At 51.6% G+C, this 20967-nt stretch overlaps 8 protein-coding genes across 8 annotated transcripts; 3 read left to right on the top strand and 5 right to left on the bottom strand.

Annotated features, from left to right (window-relative positions):
• Positions 1 to 733: 733 nt before the first annotated feature.
• Positions 734 to 1781, bottom strand: BO66DRAFT_416340 (hemolysin III family protein; the record flags this gene model as incomplete). The annotated part of the gene is made up of 3 exons (XM_025649593.1): positions 734 to 889; positions 950 to 1180; positions 1251 to 1781. The coding sequence occupies 3 exons, from the start codon at positions 1779 to 1781 to the stop codon at positions 734 to 736; spliced, it is 918 nt and encodes a 305-aa protein (XP_025497714.1).
• Positions 1782 to 2729: 948 nt separating this feature from the next.
• Positions 2730 to 6764, top strand: BO66DRAFT_416339 (natch and ankyrin domain protein; the record flags this gene model as incomplete). Its single annotated transcript, XM_025649592.1, has 14 exons — positions 2730 to 4063; positions 4148 to 4166; positions 4206 to 4208; positions 4242 to 4540; positions 4577 to 4791; positions 4831 to 5107; positions 5141 to 5228; positions 5259 to 5315; positions 5346 to 5438; positions 5475 to 5750; positions 5781 to 5838; positions 5869 to 6215; positions 6249 to 6426; positions 6457 to 6764. 14 exons carry the CDS (start codon positions 2730 to 2732, stop codon positions 6762 to 6764), a joined length of 3552 nt encoding a protein of 1183 aa, XP_025497713.1.
• Positions 6765 to 8227: 1463 nt separating this feature from the next.
• Positions 8228 to 8758, bottom strand: BO66DRAFT_280397 (ankyrin repeat domain-containing protein; the record flags this gene model as incomplete). Its single annotated transcript, XM_025643060.1, has 1 exon — positions 8228 to 8758. A coding segment is annotated over one exon (531 nt), but the record flags the coding sequence as incomplete, so codon positions are not given.
• Positions 8759 to 8935: 177 nt separating this feature from the next.
• Positions 8936 to 11686, bottom strand: BO66DRAFT_362228 (ankyrin repeat domain-containing protein; the record flags this gene model as incomplete). The annotated part of the gene is made up of 4 exons (XM_025645062.1): positions 11183 to 11686; positions 10336 to 11110; positions 9485 to 10244; positions 8936 to 9376 (listed from the first exon to the last, which is right to left on the bottom strand). Coding segments are annotated over exons 1-4 (2286 nt in total), but the record flags the coding sequence as incomplete, so codon positions are not given.
• A 532-nt stretch (positions 11687 to 12218) lies between these two features.
• Positions 12219 to 13049, top strand: BO66DRAFT_416337 (uncharacterized protein; the record flags this gene model as incomplete). Its single annotated transcript, XM_025649591.1, has 1 exon — positions 12219 to 13049. One exon carries the CDS (start codon positions 12219 to 12221, stop codon positions 13047 to 13049), a length of 831 nt encoding a protein of 276 aa, XP_025497710.1.
• Positions 13050 to 13125: 76 nt separating this feature from the next.
• BO66DRAFT_337666 (S8/S53 family peptidase) lies at positions 13126 to 16174 on the bottom strand (the record flags this gene model as incomplete). Its single annotated transcript, XM_025644336.1, has 5 exons — positions 13126 to 13746; positions 13804 to 14167; positions 14221 to 15339; positions 15398 to 15846; positions 15896 to 16174. The coding sequence occupies 5 exons, from the start codon at positions 16172 to 16174 to the stop codon at positions 13126 to 13128; spliced, it is 2832 nt and encodes a 943-aa protein (XP_025497709.1).
• Positions 16175 to 17263: 1089 nt separating this feature from the next.
• BO66DRAFT_396633 (hemolysin III family protein) lies at positions 17264 to 19106 on the top strand. The gene is made up of 3 exons (XM_025648522.1): positions 17264 to 18179; positions 18252 to 18482; positions 18552 to 19106. Exons 1-3 carry the CDS (start codon positions 17682 to 17684, stop codon positions 18720 to 18722), a joined length of 900 nt encoding a protein of 299 aa, XP_025497708.1. The 5' UTR covers positions 17264 to 17681; the 3' UTR covers positions 18723 to 19106.
• A 35-nt stretch (positions 19107 to 19141) lies between these two features.
• On the bottom strand, positions 19142 to 19663 carry BO66DRAFT_337653 (progesterone binding protein; the record flags this gene model as incomplete). Its single annotated transcript, XM_025644335.1, has 3 exons — positions 19142 to 19365; positions 19438 to 19533; positions 19594 to 19663. The coding sequence occupies 3 exons, from the start codon at positions 19661 to 19663 to the stop codon at positions 19142 to 19144; spliced, it is 390 nt and encodes a 129-aa protein (XP_025497707.1).
• Between the last annotated feature and the right edge of the window lie 1304 nt (positions 19664 to 20967).

The raw sequence follows: 20967 nt of genomic DNA, 5'->3' as shown, positions 1-20967 counted from the left end.
CATAGTCTTGGACATAGTGTCGGGCCCGCACAGATAATCCAGTCTGGACTTTGAATTGAGACGTGTTTATTGGGTGGTGAAAGAGCAGACTGATGCGATATGGACGTGTATAGCCTTGTGATTCAGCAACTTGCATTGGTACAGCACTTCTGGTTTCTTCATGTGCCCTGCAATGATGTTGCTCGAGAACTCCCGGGACACCAAGGCAGTATGCATTGAACAAGGCACAATGCAGAAAGTGCCCTGCACGTCCTGCCGCCAGCCATCTATCTCTATGCTGAAATGTACGCAAAGCACCTGATGAAATATCTATGCATTACTTGTTCAGGGCCGCCAGAAAGTGTCTTGTAGCAATTCCTGTACTTCGTGCTGTCATGTACAAATTATGTCGCACCGGGTGGCATACCCTACACAGGGATCGAGTCTGCGGGTCGCAGAATAAGCCATGGATCCCATTCTCAATCCGCTCAATAATCATGGCATCTCATTCTTTGATGCGGCCGGCCGACCTCGCACGCTCACCTTTTCTTTTGGCCCGGCGGTCTGTGGACCCGCTCCGTTCTTCGGCTCCGAAGCCTGCCTCTAGTCTCGAATCTAGCATGGGTCAACATCAGGACCGCAGTAGCCGAAGACCCTATCACGCTTCATGTACCGCAGTGGCTTCCAGAGGACGCTCAAGAGCCGAAGAAAAGAATCATGAAGCTGGTCTGGTGTGCGTGACAGGTGGAGATTCCTATGAGCATGTTCGATGCAGGTGATTGTAGTCAAAAGCACTGAGTATCCCCACCAGCTGCGTCACGGCAGCGAAAACGACCAATATATGAAAGAGCTGATGGGAGGACCCGTATATGTCGAATCGACCTGGGAATCGACTCTCGGGAAACTTGGTCTATACGATCATCGTACTTAGAATTTGAAACCCCTTTCTGCGCGGGACCTTGAGGCTTACCGCATAAACCAATGCGCCCATCAGCAGGAAGGCTCCCTCGATCAGATAATAGGGCATTCCAGATTGAATCATCATTTGCGAGAGGCCAAACATCTTGATCCCGTGTATCAATGGCGCGAAGCCAGAGAGGCCCGTCGCCACGAACGTCAGGGCCCGGAAAGTGCGAAATTCCGGGCCCCGAAACCTGGGACTTATCATGATGAAGATGGTAAGCAGTCCGAGAACCCCGATCTGGCAATCGAAGTAAGCGTCACTCGGGATCAATCCTGAAAGATCAGTGGGTGTGCAGAAATTGACTCACCATGGACCAATAGACTTTGCGCTGCACAGGCTCGCACCAGAAGACCATGTATATCCCCGATACAAAATCCCCGATCGTCAAGACTACTATGCCAATCAGGTCAAGCCGCAGCCATAGTTGTTCAATCTCGTGGGAGTGATTCATCAAGGTATGGTATGTCGTCGACAGTCCCAGGCAGGTAGTGGCGGTCAAAAGGAAGAAGGCAAAAATGAAGCCATCAGCCACAGTGACATTGGGGTATTTACTTGTCAAATACTGCTGAATATACCACTCGCCGAGGAGAAAGGCGACGGCTGGTATTAGGTGCGAGTAGATGTTGACCGACTCATTGTGGATGTATGACAAACTGCCAAATGATACTCGAGCCGAGCCTGAAATCGGGCGATATCCATGAAGGATGTATTCGTTGTCTTGATGCCAGTGCGGTAAATCCTCGAACGCAAGAAGATCTTTGGATCCCGTGGCAGCCTTGGTTGGACTTCTCTGAGACCGTCGGCGGAGGGTTCCCTGCTCATCCGGTGACCTCTGCATCTGAGGGGATGTAACTCGAAGACGGGTAGAAGATGCCATTGCTTTCACGTCTGGCAATGACCATGATCATAATGCGGTTGGTGGTTGGGGCTGGGGGTGGGAATAAGTTAAAGAAAGGGGGTAAGGGTCGTGTGGGGGGACTGTTGTTTCTTGCTAAACCCGATAGTCGTGCAAATGCTTGTACCGCTGGACTACCTTATGCAAGTTCAAATGTCCCAGAGCGTCCTAATTGGCGTCCTATTTGCTCCGCTAGAGGCCGTAAGCGCTCGGTTGTAGAGACGCCAGCGGCATGACAGCCAACAAACAACGTTGCATTGCCCGACCCACATCTCAGGCGACATGGTCATTGCACTTAATCAAGCGCCTTCGTGATTATGCTGCATAGCTGCATATGTTCGCCCAATGACAAAAATGCCTCATCTGAGAGTCGAGATCCCCTAATTTAAGATAATAAGCTAGCCGCCGGGTCTGGCCTCAACGCTAGTCATGTAAATGGTAAGCTCGTGGTATTGCTAGTCATGTATCATAGAGTTGTAGGGCAATGCGTCCCACCACGCACACACGTACTGTACCTTTACGGTGGAGTCTTATTTACACATACCAACTCGGGGTGGGATGGGTGGATACCCGCGTCGTCCCGGTCCGAACAGGCTGTATCATTCCGTACTATACTATACCATACTGTATCGTGTCGTATTGTGTTTGGTAACTACCCTGACCACCGTCACAGGAGGTCCAAGTGTGACCCCCGTTTGACCACTTATTGATCCACTGTGTATATACATTACATACATCTCTCTGCTCTGATTGAATGCCTCCATTGCATCGGCATGCTTTCTCACACCCAACACAAACTGAGGGGGTGATTCTGTCTCTTACATTCAAGGACGCAAACTTTAGCATTAATCTTTTATACATTCCCATTGTCGATCTGCATTTCGATTGGGTATGGCCTCCCTTGACGAGTACTCCGTCGGGTGGGTTTGTACACTGCCCATCGAGGTAGAGGCTGCCAAAGCTTCGTTCGACTGCATTCATGAGAACTTGCTACCCCCGGATCTGAACCTCAACAACAACAACAACAACAACTATATTCTAGGAAGTCTTCAAGGCCATAAGGTCGTACTGGCCTTTCCAAATTGCCGCGCGTGTGATGATGGTGAAGAAGATGATAAACCCTCCTTAGCGGATGTTGCCACGCAGTTACAGGCAAACTTCACAGCTGTCCGGATCATTCTTGTGGTTGGTATTGCGGGTGCGGCTCCAAAGACGAACGAGGATATTCGTCTTGGTGATATTGTTGTAAGCAATTCGGCAGTCGGTCTGCCGAGTGCCATTCAGTATGCCGCGAACGAAGAGCATATGGAAGATCGACATCTTCGTGATAGAGCGCTAGGACGGCCGACTTCATCACTGCTTCTCACAGCAACGAGGAAAGCCGAGACAGCCGCCATCTTCGGTGACAGTAAGATAGACCAGTACCTCGGCGACATTGTACGCAAAGACCCCGTCGTTTTCTCCCGCCCAGGTCCCGAACCAGACCTTCTCTTCCAGCCGAATTATGATCAGACAACTACTGATTACAGAGAAAGCGCGCGCAGAGATTGCGACCCGGGGGAAGACCGGTCCCGGCAGCCTCGGGAGACACAGGGACCTACAGTGCATTATGGCCTTATCGCCTCCGGTCATCATGCGGTGCGCCACGGAACAACTAGAGACACATTGCCGTACAAACAAAACGTGCTGTGTTCCGAGACAGGTGGGACCGGCTTGAAGGATGCTGCTCAATACCTGATTATCCGAGGAATCTGCAACTTTGCAGATTCGCATCGCTCGAAGCTCTGGCACCCCTATGCCGCAGTGACTGCAGCAGCGTACGCAAAGGAGGTCCTTTCGTTCATACCCAAAGTCTCCAAGACAGTACCTCTGACACCCAACCCCGAGGCTGGGCCCATTCTCAGCGCTTTGCTCTTGACCAGACCAGAGGTTGATCGAAAGTCGCTGATTGTATTGAAAGGGCGCAGAGCCGACGGCACGTGCAAATGGCTCCCACAGCATCCACGCTATCGGGAGTGGTTGTCAAACCCAAATCAACCACTGCTTTGGATCTCGGGTGGCCCCGGAAAAGGAAAAACCATGTTGGCGATCTATATTACAGAAGTACTAGAGTCGGTTGGTGGTGGTGGTGGTATCACTGGTGATGTTCTTCTCTACTACTTCTGTAGTAACCGCGATAAGAATCGGAATTCGGCCTTGACCATACTGAGAGGTCTCATACATCAGTGGATTGATCTTTAACCGCACCTGGCCCAATACATCAAAAACTCCTTTGAGGGGACTGAGACGACCAAGTACACCGTTTCCAGCTTTGTCGCCCTGTGGAGTGTCTTCCTCACGATGCTTCAACATAGTGGGTCTTCACAGGTGGTCTGTGTGCTGGACGGCTTGGATGAATGTGAGAAAGAACTGCTCGGCCAGTTTCTCGATGCCGTTGGGAACTATTTGTCAGAAGCCCCAAAATTGGGAAGGCCACGACTGAAGCTTATTTTGCTCTCCCGGCCCCATCCAGCTATTTCGGGGAGCAGACTCGGCCAGTATCTGCACATCAAATTGGACGACTCCAACGCGGATACAGCAGATGACGTCAAGAGGTACATCACCGCCAAAGTCACCGAACTGGCAACTGAACAGAATCTCTCCGACGAAATGATTGCGCAAGTTCGGCAGGCATTATTGGCCGGCGCCGATGGCACCTTCTTGTGGGTGGGCTTTGTTGCCAATGAGCTTCAGGGGAGGAGTTGGGACAGAATCAACGAAATCATCCACCGGATTCCTAAAGGCCTAGCTGGAGTATATCAACGGATGCTCCAGCAAATTAACGACAAGGAAGCGCTGGTGCCCATTCTTCAGTGGGTGGTTCTCGCTGCCCGGCCCCTCACAATTGACGAATTGACAGCGGCCACGGACATCAAGGCATCCGATACCCTTACTGCAGCCGATGTGACCAAGGGTCGGCTCAGACTCTGCGGGCCGCTCGTGAAGATTGAAGGGGATGTTGTGAACCTGGTCCACCAGTCGGCGAAAGAATTCTTCCAGAGCAACCAGGTCAACGTCAAAGGAATCAGCATGTTCTACATGGACGAGAGCACCCACAAGAGTCTCATGCGGACCTGCCTCGCACACGTCGAGCATAGTTACCTCTCCACCGGAGCGACCGATGAGAGCTTCAACCGCAGTCCACTCTTCCTTTATGCTGCTCAATACTGGCCGGTGCATTTCTATCACGCGAATGACGCGGTTCAAGGCCCGTCCGAGTTCTCACGTCCGTTTTTTGGAGCCAAGTCTGCAATCCGAGACAGCTGGTGGAGATTCTATTGGGAGCAGGAGAGGAACGGCGGAAACGCGCCCGCGTTCACGCTCCTTCATCTCGCTGCGTATCTTGGCAACGTAGCCTGGGCTAGATGGTTGATCAACAAGCATGTCCGCCTCGTTTCGCGCAAGGATAACTACGGCCGAACGCCGCTGTGCTGGGCCGTTAATCGAGGTCATCGGTACATGGTGAAGCTGCTTCTCGATCACGGTGCTCGTGTCAATGTCAAAGATCGAGGCCGGTTGACGGCACTCCATATCGCGGTCAATGGACAGTACAAGGACATCGTATCCATGCTACTCGATCACGGTGCCCATCTGGAGAGCAAGTCTGAGCATGGAGACACCCCGCTGATTCGAGCCATTCAAACGAACTCAAGGGAGATCATCCAGATGCTGCTTGAGCACGGCGCGCGCGTGGACGAACTGCCCACCCCCTCAGGAGTCGCCTCTCTGAGAAGTTCTTCTGACCCGATGGAAGAGAGGGTAGAAGAGCTACTGGGACTTCGAGAACAGATCTTCCTCGCCCGGTACAAGCAGGCGTCGCGAAAGGTGTACCTCGTCATGAAGGCCCTCGGCCTTTCCTTCCGCTTCCCCATCGTTCTTCCCCTGGTCACCCTTTATCTGAAGTTTGTGGCCTTCGACCGCTGGGAGAATATGCCTGTGCTGCAGGAGGTCGCCAGGAGGCGTAAGATGAACGAAATGCGCCAATGGGCAGAAGCATACCGTGAATTCTTCGTCCAGCTGGTGGTTTCCAGGAATCAGAAAGGGCTGCAGGCCATGACCGACCTGCCGACGCAAGTGTTCCGGGAGGTCGCGCCCGGAGATCTGCAGGCCCTTCTCGTGATTGCAGTCCTCGTCGGCTCGGAGGCCAAGCTCGCAGCCGTCCGACACGGGTGGAGAGAAGGCGATGCCATCACCGCCAGAGCATTCTCGCATTGGGCCGCGATCGCCTGCCAGAGAGGCGCCGAGGAATCTTTACACTACGGCGTCCGCGACTTCTTGAACGACTTCGATACCTCGATCCGTAGCGGCAACCGGGAGGACAATGTGGCGCGGACTGTGGTGCTTCTGACATCGCACTTTGCCATGATCGAGAATGACGAGCCGCGGCCAATCGAATACTTCTCCGGGGTCATCGCCGAGTTCTACGAAGGATACATCGGTGGCGCGCACGAAGTTGACTTGTTCAATGACGCAAATCAGGCATGCGCCGGTGAATTGGCCGGCATCAGCCAAAACCGCGATTCCACTAGATTACTTCTCTTCCTGACAAGTGTCTTCCAATTTGCCCAACGCTCGCAAGGGACAGGACGGGATCGCTTCCTCAATTTACCCTCTGCGGCATGCTTGATTGTCTGCCAGGAGAATGCCATGTCTCATCAGTGGCTGATTGGCAAGGCGATACCAGAGACGATGGGTACCTTGATTTCCAAGCAACCACCAGGATTGCTTCGAAAGCGTGCGTGCAAAACCTTGGTGGAGTGCCTGATCATCGGGAAGCAACATGGCTTGATATTGCAGGCGGCTGAATTGAGACGAAGTGCGAATGGAAGTCTGCAGTCTCTGCCCACCGACGTCCACGAGATGGTAAGCCGGATCATCGACATATGAAGCACCGCGCAGCCTCTCGGCTTGAAGCGTGGTGGGGTACAGCGAGAGCCAGGTTGCAAGGAACAACGGGGCCCCTGTTGATACAGAAGATTGCATGTTGCTAATGGCCTTACCGTGTTTGATTTTCTGAAGCAGTCTGCTTGCTTATGGCGTCGAGGCGAGGTTCGCATTTCAAGTAGCGGTTCTGATGAAGTGTTTTGACGTTGGGAGCGATGCACCGCATAATAGCAAGGGATTCTATCTAGCATTTGATGCTTCACGTGGAGATCACTCAGTCTTGACCCTACTTAGGTCTTTCTTGAACTTTCCGCATGGATGTCCGTCTCGGAGCGGTGGGTGTCTCGGGCAAATCCTGTAGCGTGCGCTCATCATAGTACAATTCTCGTCTTCGTGGCTGAGGTTCCTCTGATCTCAAAGGCTGTAAACCAAAAGGGGTTCCGCTCTTGAGTGTCTCCCTCCATTGACATTGACCGTCCATTCCCTTTTGCTGTCACGACCATGCTAGTATGGTTGATGATTTGGCGGAATTGAGGAATTGAGGCAGAAGATGGTTTGAGGCTCCTCTGATTACCGGCGGGCCGGCGCTGACTCTCGGTGTCAGTTGAAATCGAGCTTTTCAGGAAGGGCCATGGCCGAAGAAGACTCTCGCTGTGTTTGTGCTGAGATGGCAGTAACGAGTAGCGATACAGTGGCTGGCTATCTGTTGCTCAGTGGCTGTGCTGCTACGGCAACGGGTTCGCAATACTTGCTCCGTAAAGCACGCATGCCCATGACCTGAGTACGCCTTATGAAAATCAACAATCACCCACCCTATCCCCTCCAATATGACCGACGAGACCTTGCTTCTGTCTTTCTCTATCCCTGCTGTGCGGTCAGCTTGCCTTTCCGGTCGCCGGATAGCCAAAACCTTGGATACAGGCCGACTCGCAAACGATGTCAGCAGTCTGTGTCGCTGTGATAGCACAGGGACTCACAACCCGAGTCATGTGAGCAACGGGCTGTTGACATTCAATCTTCACAAGCTAGGTGGTTGGCAGCAGGGCCAAGACATTAGCCCGAAGAGGCACGAGGCATGATGATCTCAAGCCCTCGCTTCCCATTTTCGTCGCCGTGCGCTGGAATCGCTATCCCAACAGCCGCCTGAAGAACCGCGTCAGACCCGACCCATCGGACTTCGCTTTACGTTTCTTGTCGGATGTTTGGGCTCGAGGTGTCGGTGGGCGTGCTGCCGTCGTCGAGATGGGGTGGTCCAGCGGAGATGACGCTGACGGAGCGGAAGCCGATAACAGCAATCGTTCTCGCATTGGCGGCGGTGGTGGTGATGGTGATGGTACAATCGACTGGTTTGGTAGTAAGGGGCCTGATCGACGCGGGGCGGAAGGCTGGCCATGCGCTCGGAGTGCAATCAGGATCCGGCGCTGAACGCTGGGGTCGGAATCTGGCCGTGCGTGGACAGTTCGATTGAGCCGTCGCAACACCCGGTCATCAGCGATAAATTCCTTCCAAGATCTGCGTCCCATGGGGAGAATATTGGGATCTGCACCCATCTCGAGGAGAAGGTCTACTATATCAAACATGCTCGTCTTCACCGCGTAATAGAGCGCGGTCCGTCTTCCGGAATCCATGCCGTTGACATCATGACCGAGTCTGAGGAAGAGTCTGATCAGAGGAACACTGCCGGTGAGAACAGCTTGCCGTAAGCCTGTCACGGCTCTGCAGCAGCGTGACTTGCTAAAGGCCAAGTTACTGGTGGCTTTGTACAAGTAGCTGGTTGGCTCGAGATCTAGCCATTCTTCCGCAGTAAGCCCATTCTCGTCGACCAGGACTGAAGGCTCTGCGATAGCAGAGCTGTCAAGTAGGACCTGAATAGTGGCAAGATCTCGACTATGAATGGCTAGGTGAAGAATGGACCAGCCATGGTTATCCTGCTGCGAGGCACCGGATCTCATGCAGTCGTCTTCCAAGAGGCACTGGACAACGTCTGAGTGCCCCATGTAGGCGGCATGATGCAGCGCAGTCCAACCATGACATGTTGACTTCATTGGATTGGCTCCCCGTGAAAGGAGCAAGCGTACAATATTAGCATAGCCTCCGTTTGCCGCACAATGCAATGGTGATGTACCATAAGAGCTGACAGCGTCAACGTCGGCCCCTCGATCCAACAAGCAGTGCACGGTCTCCAAATGGCCTTCCTCCGCTGCCCAGTGTACTGCGGACCAACCATCCTGATCTTGATGATTAGGATCCCCGCCAGAGGAGAGAAACATGTGTACAATCCGAAGGTCGCCAGAAGCTGCTGCCGTTTCTAATGGGGCTCTGTGCCTATTTGCGTTCTGGGATATGCTGGCACCGTGGATCAGAAGCATCTCAGCAACTGAAGACCAGCCAAGTCCCGCTGCCCAATGCAGCGCAGACTTCCCATCCGCGCTAACTGCATTAGCATCGGCGCCTATGTTTAGCAATTCGTTTGTGGCCTGAGTTTGCCCTGCAACCGCAGCCCAGAGACACGGAGAAAATCCATGATTGTCAGTTCTATCTCTATCGGCACCATGTCCGACCAGAATAGATATGGTATCAGTAAGGCCTCTTTCTGCAGCATAATGCAGGGCTGTCTGGCCGTAGTTATCACCCAGATCTATGGTGGCCTTATCGCCCGCATTCAGCAGCAAATCCATCATATCCCGACCCCAGGACTGTTTCATGGAGGCGTAATGTAACACTGTTCTGCCATCGTCGTCCTTGCTGTCCAGACCTGCGCCTCCGTGAGTCAGTGACTGAACCAAAATCAGATCACCGGCTTGTATGGCATGGTAAAGCTTTGCCATTCTGGAGCCATGTTTGTCCTGTAAGTCTAGTCTTGTTACCGATGCAGTAATATCCTCTTCGCCATGGTCCTTGCTACCATCTGCAGCCACGGCGTCATCATCCCAATACTTGAGAGCTTCATCATCCATTACACTGTACATGGACGCACGATATTTTGCAAACCCTGGCACATCATCCTCTAATGGCTGGTCACTATTAATATTCTCGGCGTCTTCCTCATTATCGCTAGGGAGCTTTTGCAACGTGAGCAAGGCGATCTCTTTAATATGAGCAGCAATGTGTGACTGGAGAGCTTCACTCGAAAAGACAGCATTAGGCTCGACCTTGTCCGGGGATTGGAAGTCATCGCCAAATGGGCATTCCAGTATTCTCTCAAGTAACGGTCTTCGTGCTGCGAGGCTGAGAGTTCCGATATGCGTTGCAGGGACGCCGTGCTCCTGAATGGCATGCTCTTGATAGTGAATCGCCTCATCGAAAGTGATCGGATCATGCGAAGGCGCTCTGCACTCCCATGTATGCCCGTGAGCATTCTGCATGTGGCTGATCCAGGCACCGGACGTCTCGAATGTTGCTGGGCCGGCTCCATGACAACCCGCTTCCAAGCATTGTGCGGAAACACAAATGAAAGGCTCTAAGTCTCTGATGACGTGATTTCTACGAAAGGTTAACCGCATTTCTCTCCCAAAAAAGCGAAAAAGAAAAGAGGAAAAAAAAAAGCGAAAAGAAAAGATAACGGTTTGCTTACCGCCACAGCATTGGCTTCGCTCTGCTCTTGAATTCAATAATGACGCCACAGTATGGACACTCATCAGTCGGCGGTAATGGTGGGAACGACAGATTGTTATTCACTAGGACAGACTTGGCTCGAGGCACCTCGGTCGTAGATTTGGCGTAGAGAGCTCTAACAGCAGATTGTCGAGCAGTAGTTGCATTGGTTATGGGCACGGGGGGGGCGCTTGCTGCTCCCAACATCGTTTTTGTTGTCGCAGGCTTTGGAAGCATGCTCGAATCAAAACGTACAGTTGGAGCACTTCCATTTATCTTCGGCAGTTGGACAACAGTTGGGGCAGTTCGCGGATGCTGAACACTCAAGCCGATTCGCCTTCGATGGGTTCGCTGGTAATACAATCGTCGTAGGCGCGCCGCATTGGCTTCGATTAACGCTGTGCGTAGGGAATCCGGTGCCATTGGAAAACGGAACCGGATATAGCAATCTGTGTAGAGACGCAATTCAGCGATTGCCTGGTTTGCTTGTTCATCATCTCTGTATCTTTCGATCCTACGCGCCCGGTCGGCTTTCGCGGATTTTCGAACAGCATTGGATAGACGAAAGAGCCGTGTGACCGTCCCGCCAATGATATCGGTGATCTTTGAGATGTTCTCTTCTGCTGGATCTCCGTCGCTGTCCGAGTCACTTGCATCATCTTCGGGTCTCCTCCTCCAGACTTCCGAGTCACTGCGTCCTGACACACGCTGTCTTTTTCTGCTCGGAGTCGGCGGTGGGTTCTCAATCGGCTTCACTTTTATGAAGAACTCTTGTTAGCATAGACTCTTCGACCATTTCTCGGCGATCGGGCACAGCGGGTACTTGCAAGACACCATTGTATCACAAATAAGGCCTAGGAGCTGATGTATGATCTCCACAACCGTGGGACTGAATCGAAGCCTGTAGTCCAGCGAAACGTTGAGCGGTCCATAAACATCCATGTTTGCTGCCCATAGGGTGAATCGTGCCAGCTGATCATCCATGATGGTAGGATCCGGCACAATGTCTGGTAATACTACATATTGGTGGAAAAGCGAGTTGCACTTTGTTGCGTGCTCTGCGATTGTCGGGTGAAGATCATCTTGGAGAAAGATATCTTCCATCATCTCATCTTTCCCACGATTTAGCACCTCCATGGTCGATGGAGGCGGTCCCGGCGATTTGCGAGAACAAGGCAGCCGATCCCGTCTATTCGAAAATAGAGTATCCTCAAGGTTGTTGTTGGACAAGCAATTGCGACCAAGGTGCAAAGAAGGGTCGCATGGGTCCGAAGAGTGTCAGATGGTGAGACACCGCCATATGTGTTGGTCTATGCTGAGTTGTACGGGAGTACTGTAATAAAGACTTTTGGCCCGGAATGAATTGCCCGGTGCGCGTCACAAGCCAAATATACAATAGTGTTCCAAGTTGGTACACCCTCTGGTACACCCCCTGGTACACCCCCTGGTACAGTACACCCCGAGTCGTTCAGGCCAACTTTGTACCAAAAATACCCGAGTTCACAATTGGCTTACCAAGGTGGCGGCCAAACTCAACTGATCTGACTGTGACAGTAAGTTAAGTGCTCCGTGACCATGACAAGACCAACTAGAAGCGTACCGACTAGTAAGCATGGCGGTCGGCGCTGAGTGTGGGTTTCCAGACTCACGACTCGATAACTAACCAAATTCTATACCTATTGCTATTGGTTAGTCGATGAATTGGAAGAGTGAGTGAGGGGTTACAATGACCAAGTGAAGGCAACAAGTAAAAGGGGTAGCATGAACCGCGATGGCATGGGATCAATCTCGCCTCTCTCACCTGTGCCTGGCCCAGTCAAAATAACTCCAACCCTCCCCGCCATTGCCAAACATCTGGAAGTCATGACTCTTGCAAAGACCTATTTTCTGTGTCCGACATCGGATTTTCTCCACCCACCGCCAGTGGGTCCGCTGTGTCTTGGATCTATACTCCGCTCCACGTCAACACCGCAATACCCTCTGAATAGAGGGGGATCTGTTGTCGTGGCCGCGCCATTACCGCCGGTCGTGGACACCAACTGGAGGAAGACCATCTCCACCGAGCAAGGACTCGGGTGCGGTGTCTATGCACAGTTCTTGCAGCTGGCTACCGGGGAATCGCCTCTTGGGCCTGAGGTGAGCGTTGAGACTTCCAGAAAAAGGGCGGAGGTGTTTGCATTCGATCGGATGACGACTCTATCATTCGAGCCATCGCAAGAGTACGTTGAAGAAGCTATCCAAGCACCGGCCGTGCAGACGTGGCTGCGGGAGCCCAAACAGAGATTCGCCCCCGTGGTCTCGCTCTTTCTCGTCACGGGTATGAAACTCGTTCAAGGCGCCAGGATCCGATACTCCACTGCGCAGAGTGCAACAGTCCGAGGAAACATCGGTTTTGACGTGACTGCGCTGGGTACGTCCATCGGCCCAAAGGGCCACTGGGTTAGCAGGAACGAGGACGGGACTGAACTCAATCGTGAAGCGGAATTTGTGTTTGCGTTCCGCGTGAAAAGGCTCAGATTCGGGCGCAGACTGAGGGTGGAAGAGTACAACAAGGGCGCATTCTTGGCCATTGGTGGAGAACAAGAGGATAACGCATCTGTTCTGGTCGAGGAAGTGGACGGGTCACAGATGAGGGCAGCTCTAGCCGTTCCGGATGCGACCGAGAATGGGAATGTCTATTGCGTCCCCGCTTAAATATGCTACAATCTTTTCGAGACCCCAATGACCAGTGGGCAGCTCTACCTCAACGGCATTGTCAGGACCTAGCTGTCTAACTATACATGTGTTTCTTGATGTCCCCAATCTTTTCATAGACATGCTTCCTTGTCGAATCTCTATCAAATATGACATGGGGCGTGAGGTAGTGATAGCCTGCTCCTCTTGTATGCCTGACCATACTCTTCAGAACCGCATCCATCGAGCCAGCAAATTTCAACCACGGCCCCAGGGACTCACTGCCTGGTTTGATATATTGGTCTTGCTGTCGGACAAAGGACAGAACCGATGCTGCTAGTCCAGCGGCTATAGGGGTTGCGATCGATGTACCTGACAGTACCTTGACGGTTTGACCGCGGCCATCTTGGTTAACTGGCCAATGAGAGGAGACACACTCCCCAAGTAGACTGAAGTTGACGTCTTTGTCGTCTGCGGTCGGGTTGAACATGGAAGGATTACCATGTCCATCAGTCGAGTGTATACAGAAGACACCGGGATACTGAGCTGGAAAGGCCCTGCCAAGGTTCCCTCCATCATTCGATGCCGCCGAGAATAACAATGTCTGACTGTGTATAGCATTGGATATGGCTTCTTTTATTGGGGGGCTGTGTTCACGAATCCCGAATGACATCGAGATGATGTCCACTTTCCATTCGGAAATTGCGAAATTGATGGCCTGAAGAAAGATTCAGCTCGAATTCGATATCCTGCTCTGCCATAGAGACAGTCCTACCTCTGCAATATCGCCGTAGGTACTACGATCGAGTGTCTCTCGATGCGCTATTCTGGCGATGTAGATCTCAGCACATGTAGCAACTTTGAGCAGAAGCCCAAGAGCATGAGTGCCGTGCCCGATCTCATCGCCGATGTCTTCTGGCTTTGTGTTCGCGATGAAGCTTCGCGCGGCCTTGATCCGTGGATCCAGTTGTCGATTATCGGTCATTAGAAGTGGATTCTGAGGGTCAAACCCAGAATCTAGGATCGCTATTCGTACCGGTTCAAACGCTCTGGGCTCGGCTTCAATTGATTCGTAAGGGTCAACAAAGTGATGAATGGAAGACAGAAGGTTGTCCATCCATTGTTGCGAAAGTTGACTCCTGTCTACCTATTAGAACCGCCAAGCATCGTGACCATTAAGAAGAGACCTCACTCTTGTTCACAACTCGCCTGGTAGCTTGCATCAAAAAAACACAAGCTCTTCGCTGGCGGCTGCGCCAAATGTCCGCTGAGTTGCGTTCTCAAAGGAGGCCGTGCCGGCATTGGTAGAGCCATCTCTGAGTTGAACGATGTGTAACCCGCAGGCGTGATGTCAGAACTGAAACGGTCCGGAATTGCTTGGGCGCCGATACTTTCATTATGTGGGTCTGCCTTGTCTGTTCGATGGCGCACAACCTCGCACCCGATGGAGCCCCAGCGGAGCCTATTCTCTTGAGACTCAAATGAGCCCAGATCCTCTAACCGAAGTCCCCACCCCTTGATTATTTCAGACTCAAGCCGCTTGACAACATTTTGGTAAAATAGTCGCTGTACGCTGACCGATTCAAAGTCAGCCTGCTGTCCAGGGGGTAAGTACTCCCACTGCAGGCATGCCTTGGTAGCAAGATAGTAATCTACGCTAGCATCAGCTTCCAAAGATTTAAGCTTTTCGAGACTGGTGTAATAGTCAGTGTTGACGTTTCTGATGGTGGACGGGTCCTCTTGCATCAGGTCCACGGGTGTGCAATAATGAAGCTCGCACAAGAGTATACCAAGCGCTAGCACACTGGCATTGGGATGCACCCTGTGTTTAGAGTTCTCCGAGCCAACGCCGTTATCTTCATTGCGGTTCGAATGGATTGGGATGTGCTCTAACGCGAGGAAAGGTTTCGTAATATCTGGAAGTTCTCCACTTTGCAGTGGCTCAAAGAACAGAATCTTTGAGTGATTGAAGGAAGGCTGCAGCCACGGTGTCTCCAAGAATGGAAGAAGCGCGGTAGCCAGAGTGACGGCCAAGACCCGTTTACCCTTGAATGGCAGTACAGATGAGCCCCCACGTAGTTCCTGCTGACGCTTGAATAATGCCGACAACGAAACCGTCCCAGACGTGCTATCACCACCAAAGGTCTTTGGTTGCGGACGAAGCCTCTGGAACCTCCCATCTTCAAGAGCAAAGTTCAAGCAATTAGCCTGGCCAAGAGACTCTGTAATGCTTTGACAAAGGTGGGCGAATTCGGAAGCACCGCCAGTTGAAGGCTCGAATGTGCTCCTCATCCTGTCATCATGTACGTCTCTGCCGCGAGTTCGTCAGTCAAAATCATTGCCGATTGCCGAAGGCCATAAAAGCTTACTTGACGGTTATTCTGGCTTCTTGTAACTCTACCGCAAGAAGAGACCGTACGCCGAAGAAAACTTCGAAGCACGTCTCGACCTTCAGATCCTTCCTTTGTCGTGGCAGCGAAAGTCGGACGCTTAGTCCTGAGCACTTATGGCAAACACAGATCCAATCTCTTCGTAAAGCATTGTTCAAGGATAACAACCGTCTTCTCATCAGCACGGCGAAGTCGGCATTCGGGTCTTCGGGATCATCGCACGTAGCTGGATTTTCGCGAGGTAGAACCCGGCGTCTCTTAGCGTCACTGTCCAGATACGCCAGTTCCTGAATGACAGCTTCACTTTCTCTTCTTCGTTTACCAGGGCGAATGGAGATTTCAGGGCTGGGATGCGAATTTTGATTCCGACATTCGATCACGCTGCGCATCGTCTGAAGCATCGGATACGGCACATCATGCAGTAGGCGCTGGTGCATTACTTCATGTTAACAAGTAGCAAGTGAGGGGCTGGAAGACTGAAGCTTGTTGTATATGAAGAGCGCTTACATAGTCTGGTTCTCGGGTAGAGTCGTACTGAACATAGTCTTCGAATGCACGCAAGACCTTTGCACGACGTTCGGGCTCAACCTCGTCCAAGTCGTCGGCATCTTGCTGCAGATATGCATCCGTTCGAAGCCAGGCTTCGCATGCGCGCGATCTCAATGACGCGGGCTGCGCGGACCTTTCCGGTGGTTTTCTAGCGAAAAACCCAAGCACAGACTTCAAAAGACCTCGAGAATCGTTTTCGTCCATCATTCAAAATCAGCCCAAATGGAGGAAAGATTTGACCGGGACTCAAATCGGCTATAATATGCAAGGATTGAACGGCAGAAACTAGGCGCCTTGGCTATGTGTTATTAAAAGCCTGCCAGTTCTGGCCTCGGGGCTGTGCTAGCCTGCTACTAAGAAGAAAAAAACATTTCTGATTTTAGGCCGTTTATTCACAACCCTCCTTCTGACAAAAAGGATCTGGGTAGGTGGTAGCCAGAAAAGACTACTACACTACGGCAGGTCCTTTCTTTTCCCATATCTACGCGTACAATTGTCTAGTAGAAACAACCTTTTCCCATGAACATGGGGTCGCGAGTGACAGATAGCGGATCTCAGCGCGGAAGTATCCGGGATGACCCCTTCGGAAGACCAAGCGGAGAGTACTGGACTAGTAACACTATGGACCATGTACTGTACTGTACTGTATTGGAATTTCCAGTAGTGGGGCTAACCCACTAGGTTCGGCGCGTATTTCAGCCCTCAAAGCTTGGACCAGGACCAGGAAACAGCTGCAGTGGATTCTCAACACGACAAGATCTTCCTATCTTTGTTCGGAACACATCAATAAGCCCGCTCTCCAGCCAATATCCTATAGATTGGGGTGGATTCTCCGGCTCGAGGGTGGGGTAAGCTTGATCGGTTTGTTTATTGTTTATTTATCTCTTACCGCGTTTCTGGGCCGTCCGGGTGGCCCGACGGGGTCCCAAAATAATGAACAGCAGTAGACTACGGACCTTGGCAGTGACAAGCCCCGACTCACTAAGCGGCTAGCATGAGAATGACTACGAGCAGCTGATAGCAATGGCTCAATTAAGTGGACCCGGGGCTTGAAATCAACTAGTAATCTATCGGTAAGTTGGTTCCTAGGTCATTTTGAGACTTTGCTAGGAATCTGATCCTTTGTCTCCTCACTGACGCCACAGCGGCATAACCATTTGTCTGCTTGTTGAGTGGCCACAGACGTGTATGTAACCGTCATCCTATGGATGCTAGCCCTGCCGTTTCTACCGGGAGATAAGTGAAGCCTTGCTGCTGTAGGAGCGCCCTCCTTTCTATATGAAGCGGCAGCGCTAAGGCTATGCATCCATCCACGGTACCGTATAAGTTACCAGCCCTGCTGTACAGTAAGTACATGCGTGCCATCCTACCCCGGATAATCGGGACTTTTGTACGGAGCAAATTGGTGCTATTGTCAATTCCCGCTCAACTCACAATCAGTCCCATCGCCCTCAACGAATAATACCAAGCTACTATACCTTTGCGCTGGTATCCCTCGACTACCGCCTTGTTCTAGGTTGAGCTAAGCCCACTGTTACATGACATTTTCCTGGTGACATCTCTCTGCTTCTCTACTCCTTTTCCCGGCAACTTAGAACTAAGCTCTTTTTTTATTCTTCATCCTGGCACTGTCCGACTCTTGATCCTCAAATATCTCGGGAGTAATATTATGTCAGGGGCAAGATTCCAAAGACGGCAAGTGCCGAAAGTCAATATGAGTACCAGGATTGATTCCACGAACCAGCCCAAGGTCAAAGCACGCATCGTTACGTGGCGGGAGATCTCCGAATGGCAATTCGACAACAAATATATCCTCGGTGGCTACCGGCCCGCGAGAGCAGACTATATGGAGATCTTCACCAGCCTGACCTTTTTGCACAACGAGTCGTGCAATGTCTACACTCATCTGATTGGGGCTTTGCTCCTACCACTCGTTGCAACTACGTTCCGGCGAGAATTGGCACAGCCTCATTTCCTCGGTGTGTCATTTATGGACTACGCTATGTTTGGGATCTACTTCTGGTGTGCGGAAATCTGTTTGGTCCTCAGCGCGCTCTACCACCTGATGCAACCCCACTCGCATAGAGTAGAGCAGTTCTGGCATGGAATGGACCTGCTTGGGATTGTTGTTGTGACGGTGGGCACATTTTCGTCCGGCATCTATTATGTCTTCTTTTGCGAAGCGAACTTGCAGAAATTGCACTGGACCATTGTAAGTCTCCCCCGTGGCGCGCTTCTCCGCACAGCCCAGTGGAATGCAACCGTACCCTGACGCAAGCCCTAGGTCCTACTTACGGGATTCGTCACCGGTGTCCTAATCTCGAATCCATTGCTCAAAACACCGCGCTGGCGGAAATTGAAGGTGGGCGCTTTCGTTACCTTCGGTGCTTCATCATTTATACCTTTGCTACATGGAGTTCAACGATACGGGCTCGGATACATGCTGCAATACTCGGGAATGCGATGGTATCTACTTGAGCTGAGTCTCTATGGGATTGGAGTCAGTCTTTATGCGGTATGCCTGCACGCCCACTCACTCCGCTTTCTACCCCGAGAGAAAAACAATTCTGACAAAGCCGTATAGTCCCGTATTCCAGAACGCTTGGCGCCTGGAAGGTTCGATATTTGGGGGAGCTCGCACCAGATCTTTCATCTCGCTATCCTAGGCGCGATGTACACACACCAGATTGCTCTGTTTCAAGGCTTCACAGCCTGCCATACATTGGATGTGTGTCAGCTCCAGGGTGTCTATTGAGCAAATTGCAGCTTGATTCAATACCAGTGTACAAGCTACAGTACATACAATCCACAGAGCACATAGACTCGTTGGCAGCTGCTTCAATGGTATGACGCTAAATATCGAGAAGGAAGATGGGACAGTAGAACCTTGTAGACCTCAGTACGGTACCGAAGAGATATGACTCATGGCCATTGCTCTTCAGAGAACCTCAGTCCCCCTTCGCTCTGGCGGCCAATGTCTGTGTTTATTAGACGCTAGCAAGAAATCCGCCAAAGATACTCGAGGACTCGCTGGTAAGAACGTGCTAGCCTGTCCAGTGCTATTGAGGGTTATAGCTGTACTGGCTTCGACTAGTGCTTCGAGGGCTGTGTCGGTCGTCATTTTTAGCGGAGAAAATGATTTACATTGGAACAATTCCGAATGATGTAGAGCACTTAGAACATATTATCATCTCGAATCAGAGCCTCACAGCAAGACTGATCACTCTGGCTGTCACATGACACTTTCCCCACAATCCTGTACCGCTTCTTATAGAACTCAAACCACTCATTGAGAATCGTCTGCTCTTGCTCCCCGAGGTGGTGAAACTCAGCTGTGCACGACGACTTTTGGAAGGATGATCGAGCCAGTGCATGCGAAGGGTCTTTCCCCGCATATTCTGCATGGTGGCAATTCGAGGTCAATTTCAAGCCAGCATTTAACGCCCCTCGGCAGGAATGTACAGGCGTACCGTGATAACATCCCCCCGGCGCGAAAGCGGGATTCCTGCTCACGTCGAAAACGATCCCCTTGATGGCGAATAGGGTCGGACGGGCGGGATCTGTGCCTGAGCCCATGTCAGTCCGGGGGTCTGGGCATCGTGCTCGGTGTATTTGCTTCGACATACCATCGGCAAGCTGCAGTTCGTGCGGACTGATAGGGTCGAGCTTGTCGAGATCGAGTTCGGGATACTCCATATTCGAGTCATTACTTGCTAGAGTTCCTAGGAAAAAAAAATATAGCAGGATGCACTTTACAATTGTAGTCTCGTAACGGATACTCGACTTCTTAAAGATCATCCCTTAAAGTAAGAACTGTGGTATCTCCCCGCACTGCCACCCCCGGCTATTCTGTCTCACGGGCATGATCGGTTGCTGGCTCTGGACCAAGCCTGTGAAAGGAGTTGGGTAGGTGCAGGCCTCACGTTCCCACGGAACACGCAAAAATAAACCTCAGCAATAGTTCATCCGGACAGCACAAAGCGAGATCCTTTGCGATTTTCCCCGCTATCATTCCGGTTCAGTGGAGATGGTACCGAATCGGGTGGAGTTTGCCACCCCGAAGAAACAATGGTACGAACATCCCTGCAGCATCATCGATTACGAATTCAATGCTCAACTCCAGGTCAAGCTCATGCTTCCCCACCAGTCGGTAGAATGTCTTTGCCAATTCTCGGATCCGACTCCGCAGGAAGCCGTTAGGCAACAACGCGCTTATCCGGGGTTATTCTCTCGCAGACTAGTAGTTCAGAAGTGGGAAGGGTCGGCTAGACGCATATAACACCACCAATACGGGAGATGCTAGTTTTATAACTCTTCACAGCTCGATATGTGGCTCTTCAATCAAGTTGAACACCCACCGCTCAGGCTATATGATACTTATACGCAATATCCATCGCCATTGACAACAACCAGAAGCCTAGCGACTTCCCTAAGAACCCTCGTCCCTTGACTCCCATCAAGCCATGAATGCCTTCCCAACGCGCTCCGGCCAGATCTTGATACACGGCCACTTGGGCGTCAGGGTGCACGACAGGGTCGGGGGTCAGACGTACCTAGTAGTGAACTGCCTGATGGTAAACAGAATGCGGCCCAACAAGGGCCCTTTGCGACGGACACCAAAAGGATAATTAGCAGACGGAGAGTGTGAGAAGTGTGAGAGGCAGGCAAGAAGGAATGCAGTAGAGCGGTCTTTATACTAATTCCATTCCATAGTGTATGTATACCGGCCGTGTAGATACGAAGCCGCAACTCCCTAAGTATACTCCTGATACTCCTGTGTAGGAAAGATATAAGACGCCGGAATCCAGTTTGTGAAACTCTGTTCATGATTCATTGGTGGTGCCGGGTCGGCTCTTCGTGTGTACTGGTTCATTAATGACATACAAAACTTCCAAGTTGATATTTTCACAAACCAAAAAGAACAGCAACCCTCCCCAGATGGACCACGCGGAACCTTCTAGAGGTCGTTGGCCAGTATCAACCCCCCTAGTCGCTGGTGA

Source organism: Aspergillus aculeatinus (assembly GCF_003184765.1).
Source record: "Aspergillus aculeatinus CBS 121060 unplaced genomic scaffold BO66scaffold_96, whole genome shotgun sequence".
Classification (NCBI taxonomy): Eukaryota; Fungi; Ascomycota; class Eurotiomycetes; order Eurotiales; family Aspergillaceae; genus Aspergillus; species Aspergillus aculeatinus.
The sequence above is the reverse complement of the archived record's forward strand: the minus strand, read 5'-3'. Positions and strand labels throughout refer to the sequence as shown.